Source organism: Sturnira hondurensis, unplaced genomic scaffold, assembly GCF_014824575.4.
Source record: "Sturnira hondurensis isolate 20B ecotype Veracruz unplaced genomic scaffold, ASM1482457v3 Scaffold0003801, whole genome shotgun sequence".
Classification (NCBI taxonomy): domain Eukaryota; kingdom Metazoa; phylum Chordata; class Mammalia; order Chiroptera; family Phyllostomidae; genus Sturnira; species Sturnira hondurensis.
Window position 1 is genome coordinate 1,495,298 of NW_028076432.1, and position 20,160 is coordinate 1,515,457.

Below are 20,160 nucleotides of genomic sequence, written 5' to 3' on the forward strand. Positions count from 1 at the left end.
GATAAATTGATTGTAAGCTGCAACTGAGAAACATGTTGAGAAGGACTCTGCCCAGGACCACTGGGCAGGGATGGCCACACGGGCCCTGGGCTTTGTTCTCGCGTCAGCCACTGTGTCCTCATGGACTGGAGTCGGGGGCTGCCATTTGTTCCAGCTTCTGCCTGGACACCCCTGCCACCAGCAGGCCCCCCCTTCTGCAGGGCGCTGACCTATCGCCAGAGTCAGGCTAGAAGAGAGTTGGAAGGTGGCAACATCAACAGGAAATAAAACATTTTTATTGAATATCCGGGTAATATGTTATTTTAACAACAATCAAAACTACTGTGGAATTCACTACACGAAGTGAAACAAAATTTAAACCACCTCATCCAAAATGAAGGTAAAATACAGCTAAAGTAGTTGGCTCGCGGGTCACGAGTCATATGGCAGAAGGAAACACCCCAACATTTCTACAAGGTACAGAGAAAACCCACACATGGAAACACTCAAGCAGGCAGTAAATATACACAAAGGCAACTAGGATCTCTCTAGAGCATCAGGTGCTAATACTTTACACAGCTTTGTCAGAAAGGTCCAAGTGGCTTGTCCGAGGATGAGTCTTGGTCTCAAAGCAGGTGCAGTCACTGACTCATGAGAGATGGTGTAGTACCGACGAATCCCAGGGGACAGCATCCCATGTCTGGCAGTGTTGCGAGAGAACGCATTAGTAGTGCTTTAATGCAAGAGATAGCGTGTCTTCCACAGCTCAGACCTGCTTGTTTGAAGTGTTTTTTCAGTGTAAACTTAAAGCTGACTACAGAAAAATTAAATGTCAGTTTCAGGTACTTCGGGAATTTTTACAAGTCAATCAACTCCCTCTCTATGGTATGGCTTGGTCCTTTTCAATGGGAAGATTCTCATTGGACTCTTCTGTTCAAACTGAGACCTAATCTGATGTCATGACTTGTGCATTTTCTAGTATCTTTTTTTTAAAGTATGGACCATCCACAGAAGAGGGAGATGTTATTCTTTTGTCCTTTTTGCCAGTCCCAGTTCTAGAGTTTGTTATCACTGGGCTGAAAGGTCAAAGAGTATGCCTCTTGTCTGATGAGGAAGGAATAATGACAGGAATGTTAGTTTTACTGGGAAATAGCTAACCTCATGTTCAAAGCCTCCCACCAGCCCTTATGAATTCGTTTTGAATTGTTAAAAAATGTGGCATGATACCCTCAGGTCTGAACACGAGGCTAGTGCTTAGTTTTCCTCCATTTGGTTTTGGGATTTGTGAAGATCAGCTTCCACCTCAGAGCTTCACTACTCCCTGCAGCCTGGGAGTGGAAGTGGGCCCCAGAAGGGGGGAAGGAGGACTCGATGCGGTGTGGTAACGGGCTGCCCTTCCGCAGAGTGGCTGTCTGCCCTGGTGGGGAAAATATGGAAGAGTGCACAGTGCTTGCCAAAATGCTGTGTGCTCCACCCCATCCTATGTGTCTTCCTTGTCCTATGCATAGCTTTTCAGTTCGGAATTGGTCCTTTGTAATGAGAACTGTTTGTGCTACACACACCTTGGGCAGTGCATTAGAAGGGAATGGCAGTATTGTTTACATTATCACTACGGAATAAACTGAGTGCTACCCACTGAGGAAACTACGTGTCTAAGCACACACGGCAGTCACAGTGTTACACAGAGCAGTCCTTGAAGACTCCTATGGAATGACTACTAGCTTCATAATAGTGCCATTTACTACATAATAACAATGAAAACATTAAAAACTCCTCCTAAGTCAAGCATCTAGAATACGTAAGAGGTTGCTTCAGTGTTCTAGAACTTGTTCTTGGTTTTGTTTCACCTCTTTTTAAAGGACAAATTAAAACTTTTTGAAGTAAAAACAGCATATAAAAAGATCACTAGCTGTCTGTTTTGGCTTAATTGTAGTGCATTCAGAACTATGGCTAATTGTTGACTTTTCATCTTTTGATGGGATTACAATACTGTCTGTTGACCACAGAGTAATTTTGTGCAATAAGCACAGATTACCGTGTTAAAAATATTCTTCTGCATTCCTTCTAATCTGCTTTTGTGTAATAAAATATTTTGTTACAAAGTGTAGTGTGCAAATGTTTTGGAATTGTTAGAGGTGTGAAATCTGGAACAGAATTCACAGGACGCACGTTGTGTATAAAGGTGATCATGGAGAGCTACTGTTTTCTTTTTAAATAGCCAGGCAATAATTCAGAAATGCTGACTTCTCCCCTCCACTGCTTCCCACCCACCCCGCCCCTAAACAAATGCACGCACACAGGTACGCACACGTGCACACACACACGCACACGGGACACCACCAAGTTGTCACTCCACGACGTGCAGTCGTTTGAGTCATGGACTCCGGTTCAGGTGCGCCCTCACACCCTGGAGCGAAGCCCTGACTGGAGCTCTGTCGGTGTGCACAGACAGATGCTGTTCTGGGGGTGTGGCTCTGCTTCCTGGACAGCGGCCTGCAGGCTGCTCAGATCACGTTAACTTGCCTGTGAGGAAATTCTACAAAATTGGATTCACCCACCAAATATGCGGTGGAAGTGTATCTTGGTGCTCAAGTGATTCAATAGAAAGCTCAGGTTTAAGTTGTCCTTTAAGATGTCAGTTTCACTGTACTAGTGCCTTACAAGTTGATATTTTTGCTGGAATGCAGACGATACTATATTTACCATAGAATATATTATCAGCTCTCCTATATCTCAGTCAATTTACATAGTTTAAAATAGAACATCTTATTAAAAACATCTAGATATACACAGGTTAGGAAATGCTTACAACATACAAATACACAAACTAGAAAGAAATCTTCAGCATACTGGTATATACAACTGTGATACAATAAATAATTTCAGTCATGCTCTATCTACACATCATATTGCTTAAAAGAAGAGTAGATCTGGAGGGCAGTGGCACGACGGAGGACTCGGGGGCTCTCTACGTTGAAATCTGTGTGCAAATTAAAACGGGATTTGAAGTACCACTGAATTCGGTCAGAAACGCATGGCTGGAAAAACGAAAGGACCCTTATTACTGAGGTATTTACAGATACTGGCTAAAGAGCACTATGAGGGCGAATGCAGAAAGGCTCCTTTCCTCTACTTCTTCACGGCCAGCAGGGCATCGACCTCCTCCTCCACCTGCAGGGTGTGCCACTGCGCGATGGGCCGCCTGGGGTTGGCCAGCATGTCTGACCAGTGTCGCAGCTCCGCCCCAGTGCTGTTGTAGCCCACAAAGACTTTGCCGATGGCATCGTTCTTGCCGATCTTGTCATAGTCCAACACAGTTACCACCACTTGCACTTTCTGAAAGAGGACACAGAATACGCATTCATCATTCAGGTCTAGAGATATCTCTCTATGGCAAAGCTTCCTTGAGGTCTAAAATAAGAATCGATTTCCAAGCACCAGGACAAGGGTGAAAATGACCTGAGTGTGAAAATACGTGTCATCCCTATTTTGCCATCATCACATCATCGTCACCACCATTATCATTCTGATCGTCCTCTTCTTCAAAATAATCAGTAAATGTTCATTTTTTGTTACGAATTTGACACTGTTCTGTCTTTTACCTAAACTACTCAGTTACTTTTCACAGTAGATACTACTAATTTTGCTATTATATAGATAAGATGATGAAGCTTGGAGAAGTTAAAACACCTGCCTGAGGTCATATAAGCAGTGACACTTTCGGTTTCCAGGGTCCATTCTGTAAACTACGTGCTCTGTGTTACACTCCTCTCGGAATCCTTTCGTTCGCACTGCCTCCTGGGGAAATGCCTGACATTGGCACTCAGACCTTTCTTTCTCTGGCTGCAGTTCCCAGAGCACCCATGGACTGCAGTCCCATATTAGGGGTTGGAGAAGAGCCAACATTTTACATAAAACTAATATAACGCCTGGCTGGCGTAGCTCAGTGGATTGAGCGCGGGCCTGCGAACCAGACGATCGCGGATCGATTCCCAGTCAGGGCACATGCCTGGGTTGCAAATCGGTTCCTTGCAGGCTAACTACCAGCACGGAAGGCACAAAAGGCAACCATACATTGATGTTTCTCTCCCTCTCTCCTTCCCCTCTAAAAATAAATAAATAAATAAATAAAATCTTAAAAAAAAAAACTAATATAACATTTCAGCTAATCATGAAATTGTGGTGAGTATAAAGTGAGACAGTAGAGTAAAAGTCTTTAAGAAGTAGAAGCCAAGTAGAGATCATTTTTTTCCTTCATACATGTTCTTGATAAACATTGGTTGAGTAACTGCTTCTATGCATCTGGCGCTGACATCCAACGGAAATCACCTTCTTAGGCCGCATATGATTTGCTTTGGTGACTCCATTAGGTTTCATTAGTAATAACTTACTTTCTGAACTGACTGAACTGATGAAAGCAAATGCATACCATTATCATATGAAAGAAAAGTGCATATCATATGTACTTTTTAAAAGCACATTTGAGTTCTGTTTCCTAAGGAATGGATGTGCTTAATCAAAATATGCAATAGCTCCAATTTGGAAACAGTGCAAAGATAAAGGAAGACTTTAGAATAAAGTAGAAAGCATAACATTTGGTGGCCAGAGTTACCAAGAACAGAAAATGTAGTGGTAGAAGCCAGAAGCAGACAGAGCTCCGGGTGATTTCTGGCCCTTTAGTAGACTTTGTACTCTGAGGACTGCCTTCTTGCACTAGTGTGTGGGAGGAGGTGCCCAGGTACAGCTCCGGATCAGAGAAAATGATCGCTTCTCAAAGTGAAACAGAATGTGTAATGAAACACATTGGCAATAAAGGGAAACAAGTGCTCTCTTCCCCTGTGCAGCCTTGGATTGTTTCCATTGTCATGCGCATTACCTATCTGCTGGATGGTGTTTGGAACTGAGCTTGGTTCTGAGGACTTCGCCCACCCAGATTCATCGGGGTGCAGTCGCACTGCAGGGAAGGGGGCGGGGCACTGGGGGCATTGTGAACAAAGGTAGCAAGGGTTTTGGAGGTCAGAGTGAGAGGTTGGAATGAGTTTGATTACTCATCTAGGAATGTACTAATTAGAAACACTCAAAACAAAAGTATCCTTATGAAGGCCTTAGGTTAATTTTTCCAGCTGCATATACTGTTTTTTTTTTTATTTAACTTTTGTTCAAGTACAGTTTTCTTTCTTGTATTCCCAGCCCTGCTGCATATACTGTTTATACATATTTTTTCAGGAGGTGAGGGGAGGAATGCAACATTTTCATGTGCATTTGGAAATCATCATATTTTTTCTCTCATAGTGTATTTTCATAGAAATAAAGACAGACAGATAACCTTATAACTTCAGAATAAAGGAAACTTAAAATCTTATAATGGCATGTGAAATGCTCCATTCCTTTCTCTAGGGAAATGCAAAGACTAGGAAAGCAGCCTCCCAGGAGGCAAAAAGAAAAGAAAAGGATACATTGACCTAAGGAGCCGAGGAGCAGGGAGACAGCCGAAGGCGTGTTTCCACCCCCGGTGTCCTCTCTAGGAGGCTCAGGCTCTCTCTGTCCCGACGAATTACTTTCCTCCAAATGCTGCCCCAGAAACCCAGCATGTGGCTTTCGTGTACTTCGCTTTCAATATATCTGCATTTGCTACAGTGTATAGTTGGAAAGAGACATTTATTTATTCTTAAACAGGTAGAGAATTGTATCTCACAGGGAATAGGATTTTCATCTCAATGCTCTGCCTTATGTTGTTTTGTGGAATTAAAAAGCAAAGTCCTAGGAGGCGTGACTCTCCATAAGAAGAAGGTCTTAGAAGAATTCACTGAATGAATATTGCAGAATACATTGTTGGAGAAAATTGGATGTCTTGGGGGTTTGCCGGGCGGGGGGCGGGGGGCATCCACAGTGGAGGGGGGGCATCCACAGTGGAGGGCTCACTGGTGAGGACTGGTGAACAAGGAACTGGGGCCGGGAATCAGAGTCCCTACAGTACCATTTACTTATATAACAGCTGTTGAAATGAAACTATATGTGCAATTTGCTGCCATGTGAAAATGTATATAAGAAAGGTTATAAAAAACAGGAACCCATGTGAGGATGGTGGGATTATTGATTTTTAAAAACTGCCCTATATAATACATTACTTACCAGCCATGCGCAGCTGTTTAAACCTAAATACATTAAAATTAAATAAAGTTCCTTGATCACACTAGAGACAGAGGCGCTCATGGACCACCTGTGGCTGGTGGCTACCATACTGAACAACACAGGTGATAAAATATTTTCATCCTCGCGGAGGGTTCTGTTGGACAGCGGTGATTCATATACTGCCTTAACCTTATTGTTAGATCCATTCTAATAAAATGTTAATTCAAAAAAGAGGCAACAGTAGCATTGTGAATAATAATAATGATGGGAACCATTTACTCAGCCGTCTTATCTACTTGGCGCTGTGCCAAGTGCTTTTATATGATCAATCTCACTTCGATGTGGATTCTGTTATTGCTCCAATTGTACATACGAGAACATTCTAAGCCTCGGTTTCCTTATATATAAAATCGGGATAATATTGGAATCTCTCTTATAAGGTTATTTTAAAGATGAAGTGAGATTACACATATAAAGTGCTTAATTTGAGCCTAGGTACTAAATAAATGTACAATAAGTGTAGCTTTTTTTTTTAGTTTTCTTCATAGAATAGAATTGTGATTCATTCATAAGATTCTGTTTTTTAAGAATAGATTAAAAGTAAAACTACGCATCTGAAGAATATTTGCTGACTTGTTATTCTGAACTTGTAGAGGGTTCCAAGTTGTTTTGGTGCCCACCCTTCATTTCTCTTTCAAACTATGGGCAAACTTTTATATTATAAATAGATGGATGCATATCAATTATTTGGTAAAAAGTAGTTTGCTTTAAGCATTTTGACTCTCTGATATCCCTTAAAAATTAGTAAGAAATAACCCATAATTATTGAATATGAGCTTTGGCTTATGAGCTATGGATATAAAGCCAGAAAACCTAAAATTAAAATTGAGGTTAAATCTTATTAAAAAAATTGCTAAATAATAAGATCATGTACTATCATTTTGGCTACATCTAGCATCCTATTTTGACTATGTTAATCACAAAGTTTTTCACTAGAGTACTTCCTATGATAACAATTATTATCTAGCAAATTAAGGTTCCATTTTTTACAAAAATACCCATCCATTCCAACACAGAAACAAGAAGCTAAATTTAAGCAATTAAAAATACAACTTAGCCTACTTGTTCTATTGTTAATTGCCTTTGAATAATAAAGCTTACATATGCTGCACAGTCAGCATCACCAATGTACTTCTCTTAACTCTATTTTTTTTTTCGCTGCAAAGATGTGATGAGATGAATTACACATTATGTCCTGGGGGTAAATACTGAAAGCTCATTTGTTCTTGGTCTTTTCATCTTTCCAGATGGACTTTATGGGTTAGTAGAGTTGTTCTGTTGCTGTTCTTGTTCCTACTTTTTTGCTGTTTAACAGAATGCTAGCTGTTTTGGGCTGAGTCGACCCATCCTGTGATATATATTTTATCCTTCCCCTCTTGATGTAGTTTGAGTATCAAATGTGCATGGGAATAAGAATAGCAGGTCTGATGGAGGCATGCACACTGATGATTTACAACGTCTGTGCATTTAACTGGTGTGGTCTGAAGCAATGAAAATTGAATGGGAAACAAAATTATGTTTGACGTTACCTGGATTTGCTCAAAGGGGACTTCAAAGCTGAATGACTCATTGTAGTAGGGGTTGAGTGTATTCTTTTTAATTGTTGTCTTTTTCTTCTTCAGCCTCTTGCCATTTTGCATCAGATGAATCTTCACATAAGGATCTGAAAAACAGAAACAAAAAGTTTAGGAGATCAGAGACACATATTTTAGATTACAATTTAGCTAATAAAAATACCAGGTAGTCCCAACAGGAAGATAATTGTATTGTGCATGTTTAGTACTTTTAAAAATTTCATTTTTATTGAAAGATTTTAAGTAACTTGTGGGCCACACTTTTTTTTTTTCCATGGTGTCACCAGTATTTATAGTTGGACTTAGGACATGAGAGCAGGGGTTTAAACCAGAAATTCAGGGGAAAAAAGACATATAGCATTTGCTGATGTCCATGGTATAAACTCTCAGCATAGCTGATTTCAAGGTATGAACAGTTTAACAACTAAATTTCTGAATATTTAACAATTGGCTCTGTGTGCTGGCCCAGAACTTGTTTCAGTATACCACTCTATGGGATTAACTTTTGATAGAGGACAAAGGAGACATTTCATTTATTCAATTATTCATTTATTCAACCAATGTGGGTGAGGCCTTAGGGATAGAGTAGTGAACAAAATAGACCATCCTGTTCTCATGATGGAACTTCAGACCTGTGGGGGACATAGACCATGGGCTTGTAAGGAAAAGAAATACATAGGAAATAACAAGTTGAAAAGAATACTGTGGAGAAAAAGAATAGACTGGAGATATGACAGGGACTACCAGGGTTGTTAGTACAGCGAGTCTAAGGTAGGAATGGAATTCTTAGTTTACTCTCTAGTAAGGTCCCTCTGGGAGGTAACATTTCAACTGAGATAGGAAGCTTGAAGGGTGAGAAGAGGTTGTGTGTGTGTGTGTGTGTGTGTGTGAGAGAGAGAGAGAGAGAGAGAGAGAGAGAGAGAGAGAGAGAGAAGAGCTTCAAGGGTTCAGGGAAAAGAGAATAACCCAGAANTCTAATAAAAATACCAGGTAGTCCCAACAGGAAGATAATTGTATTGTGCATGTTTAGTACTTTTAAAAATTTCATTTTTATTGAAAGATTTTAAGTAACTCGTGGGCCACACTTTTTTTTTTGCCATGGTGTCACCAGTATTTATAGTTGGACTTAGGACATGAGAGCAGGGGTTTAAACCAGAAATTCAGGGGAAAAAAGACGCATAGCATTTGCTGATGTCCATGGTATAAACTCTCAGCATAGCTGATTTCAAGCTATGAACAGTTTAACAACTAAATTTCTGAATATTTAACAATTGGCTCTGTGTGCTGGCCCAGAACTTGTTTCAGTATACCACTCTATGGGATTAACTTTTGATAGAGGACAAAGGAGACATTTCATTTATTCAATTATTCATTTATTCAACCAATGTGGGTGAGGCCTTAGGGATAGAGTAGTGAACAAAATAGACCATCCTGTTCTCATGATGGAACTTCAGACCTGTGGGGGACATAGACCATGGGCTTGTAAGGAAAAGAAATACATAGGAAATAACAAGTTGAAAAGAATACTGTGGAGAAAAAAAATAGACTGGAGATATGACAGGGACTACCAGGGTTGTTAGTACAGCGAGTCTAAGGTAGGAATGGAATTCTTAGTTTACTCTCTAGGAAGGTCCCTCTGGGAGGTAACATTTCAACTGAGATAGGAAGCTTGAAGGGTGAGAAGAGGTTGTGTGTGTGTGTGTGTGTGTGTGTGAGAGAGAGAGAGAGAGAGAGAGAGAGAGAGAGAGAGAGAAGAGCTTCAAGGGTTCAGGGAAAAGAGAATAACCCAGAACACACAGAAGTAATGAAAAAAGGAGCAGAAAAATCCCTTAGCAATTTCCCAAAGGTCTTACTAGGTAAAGTAAAAAGTAAGTCGCCAAAGGGGTGAGACAATCTCTGTGTAGAGTTCTCATTATTAATGGTTAAATGGCATACTTTCAAGTCACCAAGAATGTTTGATAAGAAAATCTACTCTTAATTTTTTTTACTTCATGTGTCACACATGTTCATTATAGAAAAATATATCAGAAAACAATGATAAAAAAAGGGAAACTTAAATCACCCACGATTTTATTCCACTAACCACTGCTAAGCCTTCCAACATTTCTTTCCTTTCTTTCAAAACATGTACAGCTGGGAGGGACTTCACAGACAATCTAGTCTACCCCCATATTTTTTAGAAGATAAAATAGCAGACCCCAAAATGTTGTCTTTATCTCCCCCTTCCTAGTTCCAGTAGAACGTAACTCCCAGAGAACAGACACTTGGTCCGCCATATTCACTAACTGAATTTACTAAACAGTACCTGGCACGATTCAGTTTTTGTGGAATAAATTAGTGGAACTTCTTTAGGACCTCGGAATCTGGGTCTCCTTCCTCAGTCCTGTCTTCTTCCCATTGTCCCAAAGCCAACATTACTTGGGGTTTTTTTGGTTTGTTGTTTTTAATAACTACATCCCATCAAGAAGATTTTCATCAAAATCTACTCTTCGTAAGCTTTCAGGTATAGAATATAGAGTGGCCAACTGCAGTCGTCATGCTGTGCATTAATTACATCTCCAGACCTTACTCATACAGAGCTGGAAGTCATACTTTGTGACCAATATGTCCTCATTTCCCTCACCGTCCCCAGCTCTTAGCAACCACCATTCTACCCTCTTTCTGTGAGTTTGGCCTTTTTTATAGATTCTGCACATAAGTGAGATAATGCAGTATTGTTTCTGTCTGACTTATTTCACTCAACCTGAAGCTCTGACTATCTATCCATGTGGTTGCAACTGGCAAGATTTCCTTATCTTTTGTGTCTGAATAATATACTAATGTGTGTGTGTGTGTGTGTGTGTGTGTACATATATCACATTTTTTAATCCATTTAGTTGCTGATGGACAGGGAGGTTTTTTCTCTGTCTTGGCTATTGTGAATAATACTGCAGTAAACATGGTGCTGCAGATATATGTTTTTAAAAGGATATTTTATGATTATGCTATTGCAATTGTTTCATGTTTTTTGTCCCTTTATGCCCCTCTGCCCTGCATTCCCTTCCCTGTAGCATCCCACTTTCTTACTTAACGTTCATGGGTTGTACATATAAGTTCTTTGGCTTCTACATTTCCTGTACTATTATTAACCACCCCCCCACCCCGTCTATTTTGTACCTACTATTTATGCTTCTTATTCCCTGTTCTTTTCCCCCCATTCACCCTCTCCACCCTGCTGATAACCCTCCATGTGATCTCCATTTCTGTGATTCTCTTTCTGTTCTAGTTGTTTGTTTAGTTTTTGTTTTTGTTTTTTAGGTTCGATTGTCGATAGTTGTGAGTTTCTTGTCATTTTACTGTTTATAGTTTTTGATCTTCTTTTCTTATATAACTTCCCTTAATATTTCATATAATAAGGGCTTGGTGATGATGAACTCCTTTAATTTGACCTTATCTGGGAAGCATTTTATTTGTCCTTCCATTCTAAATGAGAGCTTTGCTGGATAGAGTAGGTCCTTGGCTTTCATGACTTGGAATACTTCTTTCCAGCCCCTTCTTGCCTACAAGGTTTCTTTTGAGAAATCAGCTGGTGGTCTTATGGAAACTCCTTTGGAGGTAACTGTCTCCATTCCTCTTGCTGCTTTTAAAATTCTCTCCTTATCTTTGATCTTGGGTAACTTAATGATGATGTGCCTTGGTGTGTTCCTCTTAGGGTCCAATTTCTTTGGGACTCTGTAGGCTTCCTATACTTCCTGGAAGTCTGTTTCCTTTGCCAGACTGGGGAAGTTCTCCTTTATTATTTTTTCAAATAAGTTTTCAATTTCTTGCTCTTCCTCTTCTCCTTCTAGCACCTCTATGACTTGGATGTGGGAATGTTGAAAGTTGTTCCTCTTTGAAAGAGGTTCCTCAGCCTCTCCTCATTTTTCTGAGTTCCTGTTTCTTCATTTTGTACTGGATGAATGTTGATTTCTTCCTTTTTTCCAAATTCTTGATTTGAGCCTAGGTTTGCTTCCCTTCACTGTTGATTCCCTGTATATTTTGCTTTATTTCACTTTGGGTAGCCTTCATTTCTTCCTTCATTTTGTGACTGATCTTAATAATTTCTGAGCATCCTGATTACCAGTGTTTTGAACTCTCCATCGGTTAGGTTGGCTGTTGCCTCATTGCTTAATTTTTTTCCCGTAGTTTTGATCTTTTCTTTCATTTGGGCCATATTTCTTTGTCTTGTCACACTTATTATATTGTAAGGAGTGGAGCCTTAGGTGTTCACCAGGGTGGGGCAACCTACTTTACTGCGTTGTGGCACAGTCTGGATGAATGATTCTTCTTTAACTACCTGGTTGTCAGAGTTCCATGCAGTTTGATTTTTGGCAGTTCTGGTTGTTTTTTGTTTTTAATTGGTTGTTATTGTTCTTTTGGTTGTGTGAGGAAGTGAAGCATTTCTACCTATGCCTCCATCTTGGCCAGAACTCCAGATATCTTTTAAGATAGTGATTTCATTTCCTTCAGATATACTGAGGTCTGTCTGGAAAAATTCCAGCCATTGTTAATATAATGAAATGGTTTATGCGACATCAGTATAACCTGGCAGCCAAGGAAGGTGGACTGAAATTTGCATGTGTGAACAATGACACTTTTACTGTACTAGTTAGTGAGACAGTAGATGCCCTTCAGTGAGCATGCCTACTGTATGGCCATCACATTCAAAATGACTGAGTGAGTAGAGCAATGCATCTGCATCAAATTTTTCATTAGGCTTGAAAACGCTGTCATGGAACTTATTTGCATGATTCACAAGGCTGCAGCCATGGGCAACGGGTGATTGGCAGCTTCATCACAACAATGCGCCCACTCATGTGTCATGTCTTGTGCAGAATTTTTTTGTGAAACATCAAATCACCCAGGTGATTCAGTAAGGAGTGGAATAAAGCTGCCTGTAGTCCAGATTTGATGCTCTGTGACTTCCAGCTTTGCCCCATTTGAAAGGAAAATCACATTTGAAAGGAAGAGATTCATACCATTGATGAGATTCAAGAAAATATGAGGGGGCAGATGATGGCGATTGGGAGAACTGTGTGAGGTCCCAAGGTGCCTCCTTTGAAGGGGACTTAGTGCCATTGTCCTATGTACAATGTTTCTTGTATCTTGAATCTTCTTCAATGTCTTTACTTTTCATATTACATGGCTGGATACCTTCTGGACAGGCCTTGTATACCCAGAAGTGGAATTGCTGGGTCATGCGGTGGTTCTATTTTAAATTTTTAAGGAATCTCTGTACTGCTTTCCCTAGTGACTGTACCAGTTTACATTCCTGCCAATAGTGCACAAGGGTTCCCTTTTCTCCACACCCAAGTACTCATTATCTCTCGTCTTTCTGATGATAGCCATTCTGACAGATGTGAGGGGATATCTCATATGGCTTTGATTTGCATTTCCCTGATGATTAGTGGTTTTGAGCATCTTTTCATGTGTTTGTTGGCGATTTGTACGTCTTCTCAGGAAAAATATCTATTCAGATCCTCTGCCTATTTTAAAAAATTGGATTATTTACATTTACTTTCCCCCTTTTTGTGCTCTTGAGATATATGAGTTATTTATATACTTTGGATATTAACTTTTTATCTAATATATTCTTTGCAAATATTTTCTTCCATTCCAAGTTTGTTAGAGATCCTCTTCTCTATGAACTTTTGTGCCTGGGTTAAGTCTTCACTGTGTAAGTCTGATATGTTATAGATCCGAGGTGGGTGTGTTTACATATTTTCTTTGTCTAGGCGTCTGCAGTATTTGATTCCTTCTCTACCTTCTCCTGTCTTATAGTTTGATCCACTCCTTGATTGCCTTGATTTCCTGAGTCCTCTGGTTTCTTCATTGCACTGATGTCTTGTCCTGCACTGAGGTCTTGTCCTGAATTCTGGTCTCTTTGGAGATGGCCTTAATCTTTTTTTTAAAGATTTTATTTATTTTAGAGGGTAAAGGAAGGAGAGAGAGAGAAATATCAATGTATGGTTGCCTCTGGTGTGTCCCCTGCCGGGAACTGGCCTGCAACCCAGGCATGTGCCCTGACTGGGAATCGAACTGCGATCTTGTGGTTCGCAGGCCCGCACTCAATCCACTGAGCTACATCAGCCAGGGTGGCCTTAATCTTTTGGTTAGTTCATTAGTAACTTCTTCTGGCATCTAGACCTGACTCCTGTCTCCCTAACTATGGCAGAACCTTCCAGAGGGAAACATACCCACTGCCGAAGCATCATGCCCATGATTTAATGACACGCATTTCACAGTGAGGACCATCTCTTCTGCAAAGCAGGAGTCTGTACAATCAAATGTGTTCTGCTTTAGGGGCTATTCCACAAACCAAATGTTTGTCAATTCAGAGTTCCTTGGTGGTGTAGAAGTCCTGGTCATTGCATAACTGGACATAATTTCATGGAAATAACAGAACAGGCTGTAATGAAACTCATTAATATTGCTTTTGCTCTTCCTGAACACAACCGCTGGACACCATGTGTGGCATTTAAACTTCCTTTAGGCTTTCTAAACATGTAAATAGCATGAGGAAAGATGCAAACTACAAAACTGGGATACCGTCCTCGTGGGTTTTATCTCTATGGCTGAATCCATCTTCATCCTCAAGGTACCAATAACTTTGTTCACACTGCAGATAATTTCTGTTGCCCCTGAAACAATCACAAGACTTGGGACACTGTACTTCTTTTATGTGTTTAATTTGTCTTTAAAGCGGGTAGGACCTTTTTGATTTCTCTAACTTCGTAAAACGGAAGGTCTCTCTTCTGATGCTCGTGTCCTCTCTAATAGAGTGTGACTAGTGGTGGAGAATGATGGACTGGATTCAGACAGAAGGTTCTTCATTCCCAACAATAAACTGCAGGTCCAATATGGCCAGATTCCTTGCCTCATTTGCCATAACTTTCAGGTCTGACTTTGGTTTTGTTACCCAGGTGGCACTGCGGCTCTCCATTCACCGCTCATCAGACTCTCTCTGTACCTGAGATCAACCCAGCTGGACAGGGCCCCTCTCTGTCATAGCAGCTGTTAGGACGTGGAGGTTTTTCAGGACATTGTAAGAAAATCCCCCTTAAACCTTTATATATTGACAAGCCTTTTCAGTATACAAAATTGGGGGTTCTGTTGATAATGTTCACAATTATGGCAGGGAGAATAATAGCCCTCCTGAAAGATACCCACGTTCTAATCCTCAGAACCTGGGGATGTTACCTTGTATGGCAAAAACGGCTTCACAAATGTGACTGAGGTTAGGGATCTCAAGATGAGAATTTTTGTCCTACATCCTTAAGGAGGGACTGATCTAATCACATAAGCCTTAAAAACAGAGATCTGTTCCTGGCTGTGGTGGAAAAGAGATGTGACGATAGGAGAAGGGTTAGAGACGCGACATCGCGTGCTGTCAGGATGGAGGAGGGCGCCACCGAGTGCGGAGGCCTCAGAAGTTGGGACGGGCGAGGAAATGCATTGCCACCTGGAGCCTCCAGGAGAAATACAACTCTGCGGACACCTCCAGATCAGCCCAGTGAGACATCTGTCCAAGTGCTAAGCTTCAGAACGTCACACAAGGGGATGAATGGGGGGTGCCGTTTTAAACACCGAGTCCGTGGCAGTTTGCCAGGGCAGCACCAGAGACCAGGGACAACAACTGAAGGTACAGAGAAGGTTTCCTTACCTGGCAAGGTCTGAGAGTTAAACTGAAATAGGACTAGACAATGATTTTAGAAATCATTTATATTCTTTTTAATCTTTTAAAAAAGATGACTCTGTCCTCTAAAATAAAAGCCTTCAAAAAGTTTGTCTTCTTTTAAACAAAAAAAGTCAACTGGAGCATACAATCAGAAGGTAATAGTTACATATAGATGTTTCTGGATCCTTGGTAAAATTAGTAAAAGGAGAGGGAATGTTAGCTGAGAATAATTTCCAAAGTAAGCCATATTACAAGGTTTAATATAATAATGTTCCTTTATATTTGTAGAATAGTTGAAGGTTGTATATAGTTTTTAAAATTATATTATCTCCCTGAATCTTTACAACAAGCCCAGTGAGGAGACAGGCTCAGAAAGGCCGTGCTGCCCCCAGCGGTCAGATCGGGGACTTCTGACTCCCCATCTGCCGTTCTGTCTGGTGTGTTGGAGGAACAACGTAGTGCAGTGTTTACAAGTGTAGTCTCTGGAGCCAGGCTGCTTGAGTCTTGGCTCTGCCACTAGCTGTGTGGTCCTGGGCCAGTTTTTCAACCTCTTTGTGCCACAGCTCCAGCAACCTAAAATGGTGAGTATAATTGCTTGGTCAGCTCTAGCTTACGAGCAGCTTTGAAGATGGAAGAGCAATTTCATAGCTTTGCCAGCTGGGCAGCCTCTTCTGAATACAATTCATGGAGTGGACAACCTGTGATCTGCTGCCAGTATTTTTGTTTATTTTGTCCCTATCCAGGCATTAATTTTAAGTGGAAGGTCTCTCATATAAATCGCCTAATAGAATCGGCAAGAGTTTCCTCTCTGAAGGGTTTCTTCCTTCCAATGGCCAATCCCTAGCATACTGGCCTGGCCCTGATGGTCCCATAGGTAGCTCTCGGCAGAGGCAGCTGTCGTCCGCACATGCTCCTTCAGACATTGCACCCACCTCACTTGCCTGTGTCTGATCTTCCTTCCATGCACTGACTCTGTCATCCTCTTCTGGTCAGGGAGGAAGAGGGGTGATGACCTATTTATGGCCCCATGTTTCTGCCGTTTCAATGAGCATCCTTGTCTGCCACCTTCCATGCTGTACCAAAGCTTAGTTGATTTGATGACTTTGTCTATGGGCAGGTGGGGTATGGCAGGCACAAGAAACCCCAGAAGTTGTCTCTCTTCTGGATAATTGTTGACACCACCTTAGCTGGCATTGTCCACTTGTTATAGAACGAATGTTTGTGTCCTTCCAAACATATATGTTAAAATCCTAGCCCCCAATGCCATGGTATTGGAAGATAGGTAGGGTCTTTGGGAAGAAGTTAGGTCACTGTGTAAGGCTACACCGAGAAGACAGTTGTAAACCAGCAAGAGAGCCTTCACCAAGAACCCGCCCACGCTGGTCTCTGGCAATCTCTTACAGCAGCCCGAGCAGTGGGGATGGCACTTCAAACGGTCAAACTGTCCCTTGTTTCCTGTTTTTCTTTCTGAGAGTGAGCTGGCCTTTTTCCCCTCCATTCCCTTTCTTTGCTTCAAGACTCCCAAAGACATATTTTATGAGCTTAATCACATTTGTATTATTTTAAAACACATTAAATTGGGTTTTTTCCCTATCCTATTTTTCTCAGACATCCTACAATGCAAACGTATGCTTCCTATGTCATGGCTACTTCTGTTCAGCAAAGTGTCTGGCCACGGAGTCCGGCCCTGGAAGGCCATGTCTTCGCCGGCACTGATGTCCCTGGCACGGCGTTCGAGTGCAGAGATGTGCTCTCCCCTTCAAACCTAGACTTAGAGGAGGACTTTGGAACTCACTCAGCAAGTGCTTTTCCTTCAGTGATAGAAACACAGTGGGCAAGCTTTGCAGAAGTGTGAGTACAGCCCCTATGATGTACTACATGGTTATAACCAGCTCGACTCTTTTCTTCTCTGTCAGACGAGAAACCTACGGTGTTCATTACCCCTTCCCCTTTTAAGCCTGGTCTTGTGCAATGATTCCAGACTCTTAGACCAAAAAGTTAGAAAATTTGGAGCTATCACTGATTTCTCCTCCTCTACCTCCTGTGAATATATGGCCGCCACATTCTTCCAATTCACCTTCATGTTGTCTTTGGTTGGCTCCCTCTTTCTAACCAGTCACGTCTCAAGATCAGAAATCCAACCTCTTTTGCGACTATGCCCTCAGACTGCTCTTCATGTAATTGTCAAAACGACACTGACCACACCAGTCCCCTCATTAGAAACCCGTACTGCTGTCCAACTAAGAAAGTCCAAACTGTACTGTGGTATTCACAGCCCCACCCTATGCTCCAGTCCCAGCCAGTACTCACTGTTCCTCACAGAGAATTTATCTAATTATTTTTATTTACTTTTTAGAAAAGTAACACAACCATTTTATTTTCCAGCAGCTATACCGACTCATATCTCTCTAAAGGAAACCGGAGGTTTGGAACACTCCTGGCCCTTTCAAAGGGAAAGAGGAGTAGGCAGGCACACAGAGGCGAGCGAGCGTGTGACCAATGGGGATGTGTCTCTGGAGCAACCAGGCCTGTGGCTGACTTGCTCCTCCACAGTCTGCTCCTCACAGAGAGCTCAAAGTGCCACGTCCTTTAGCCTGAAGTGCCATTTCTTTCTTTTCTCATCTCATGTTTGCTTTAAAAATCACTTCTTCCCTAAAGATTTTACTGATGATTTCCTGCCAGAAACTTTCTCGTTGGTGGCAGGGGGCAGGATTAGGAAGGGGGACAAGCCATTGTCTGGCCTGCAGCATTTTCTTCGGTACCACCGCGAAGTACATATCTTTAGTTTTTGGTATTGGTGCTCATCTAATATTGCAAAAACAATATTCCTGTGGGAAAGTGTTTTGAATTCAGAACTATTGGCCTCTAAATGAATTTTGGGAAGACTATCCACTGCAACATGGGAGCTTCTTCCCTTCCCGCTCCAAACTCTAATGCCCTAGCACACTGTCAGCCCCTTCTTCCCGCAGGCCGCTCTAATGCCAAATTATGCTAACTTCACAGAAGTATAATTGCAAAGCAGCTGGCTGTGAGCAGTGATCCTTTTGTGTGAGATGTAAAGGAGCCACTAAAGACGTTTTGTATCTACAATGAGAACGAGAAAGCAGCAGTTCAAAGCCAGATAATGCAAGATGCCTGCAGTTTTCATTTTGACAATTTTGCATAATTATACTGTCTTTTTTCTTAACTAGCATGATGACCGGGGGGCCCTTGTAACCATGGCCTTTCCATTTCAACCAAAGACTTCCCTTGATACAAAATAGCCCCATTTGGGCTCTTTTGTTCAGTTCTGAGCCAGTACCCAGCTTCTGAGTAACTCCAGGTATTATTATTCCTTTCATCCTATTTTCCTTTGTATATTGTTCACTAAATTCCAGCTTATAGTGTCAGATGAGGAAAGCAATACTTGTATCAATTAGGGTTCTGAATCCCGAGTGACTGAAAACCCATTTCAAAATGGTGCAAATTCTAAAGGTAACTTATTGGCTTATAAGACAGAAAAGTCCAGAAGAAGGGCTATGTGGAAAAGATGATTACTTATCCTCTAAAATTGATTTTTCCCTTCTTTTTTTGGCAATGCATGCCTGGATTTTTATGTGGGCACCAGCTGGGAGGATTTCTCCCAGCCTCTGTTATGACTCAGTATGGCCGCTGACAAAGTTCTTCTGGATGTTGGATGTGAATGGAAGTGACGTGTGTAAAGGACTCCGCAGCATACCCTTAAAGCCGTGGTTTTCACGGGGTGCTGTTTTGCACCCTGCCCCAAGGCGTTTGGCAGTGTCTGGAAACATTTTTGATTGGCATAACTTGGAGGGGAGTGACATAGGCATTCAGGGGGTAACAGCCAGGGATTCTGCTAAACATCCTACAGCGTATGGGACAGCCCTCCACAGTGAAGACTTTTCAGGCCCCAAATGTCCATAGAGCTGAAATTGATAAACTCTGCCTTAAAATAAGCTTTATGTCCTCCACTCTTCCTATCTTCTCTCCTGCAGTGGGAACATGGATGACCCAGCCTTTACCTTGCAACACAAAGACAAGACTCTAGGGCAGTGATTCTCAACTGGTGCGCCGCAATACCTGACTCTGTAGTCAGGGGCACTGACCTCTTTTCCCTTAGACTGTCAAATAAAAAAATGACAACAGCCAGTAGAACAGTAGCTGTCTACTGCAAATGAAGCAAAATTATACCTGTTTTTTTAATGCCAGATCTGTAAAAAATATAGTATATTTTGTGGTGTGCCACGGAATGTTATCAATTAGTTTGTGTGTGCCATGAGATGGAAGGAAATGTTGAAAATTGCTGCTCTAGGGGACAGAACAACAAGATAGGAAGATCGTGAGTCCCTGATGGCCTCACGACGCCACTGCCTGCCAGTACTGCTCGCCCATCCACCCTCTTACAGACATGAAAGTGATAGAGAGTTTTACACAGACACTCTGTCTTTCTGAGCCACACTGTTTTGGAGTCTCTTTGTTATAGCAGTTCAGTCTGTTTGTATTCAGTACAGACTCAACAATCGCAGCAAGTTCCCAGGTTTACCTGCGTCTTTGCTCTGTTTTCTATGGGGTCCTCCTCAAATTCTACAAGGTGGCCACCCCAGGACATCCTAACCTTTCCTCTTAAGGTTGCAAATGACTGCATAGCCACAAGTCTCCTATCGTCACCCTGTACCATCTGAGGGAAAAGAGAGTCTATGTAAGAATTCCCAGGAAGAG

At 41.6% G+C, this 20,160-nt stretch overlaps 1 protein-coding gene across 2 annotated transcripts in view; it reads right to left on the reverse strand.

Annotated features, from left to right (window-relative positions):
• Positions 1 to 255: 255 nt before the first annotated feature.
• Positions 256 to 20,160, reverse strand: part of SYT1 (synaptotagmin 1) — a 440,827-nt gene continuing 420,922 nt past the window's right edge. For both annotated transcript variants that reach the window (XM_037042822.1, XM_037042821.1), the window contains exons 8-9: positions 7,701 to 7,834; positions 256 to 3,315 (exon numbers count right to left, since the gene is read on the reverse strand). In XM_037042822.1, the coding sequence (XP_036898717.1) occupies positions 3,109 to 3,315; positions 7,701 to 7,834 (341 nt within the window). In that variant the 3' untranslated portion in view covers positions 256 to 3,108. The remainder of the gene's footprint in view (positions 3,316 to 7,700; positions 7,835 to 20,160) is intronic.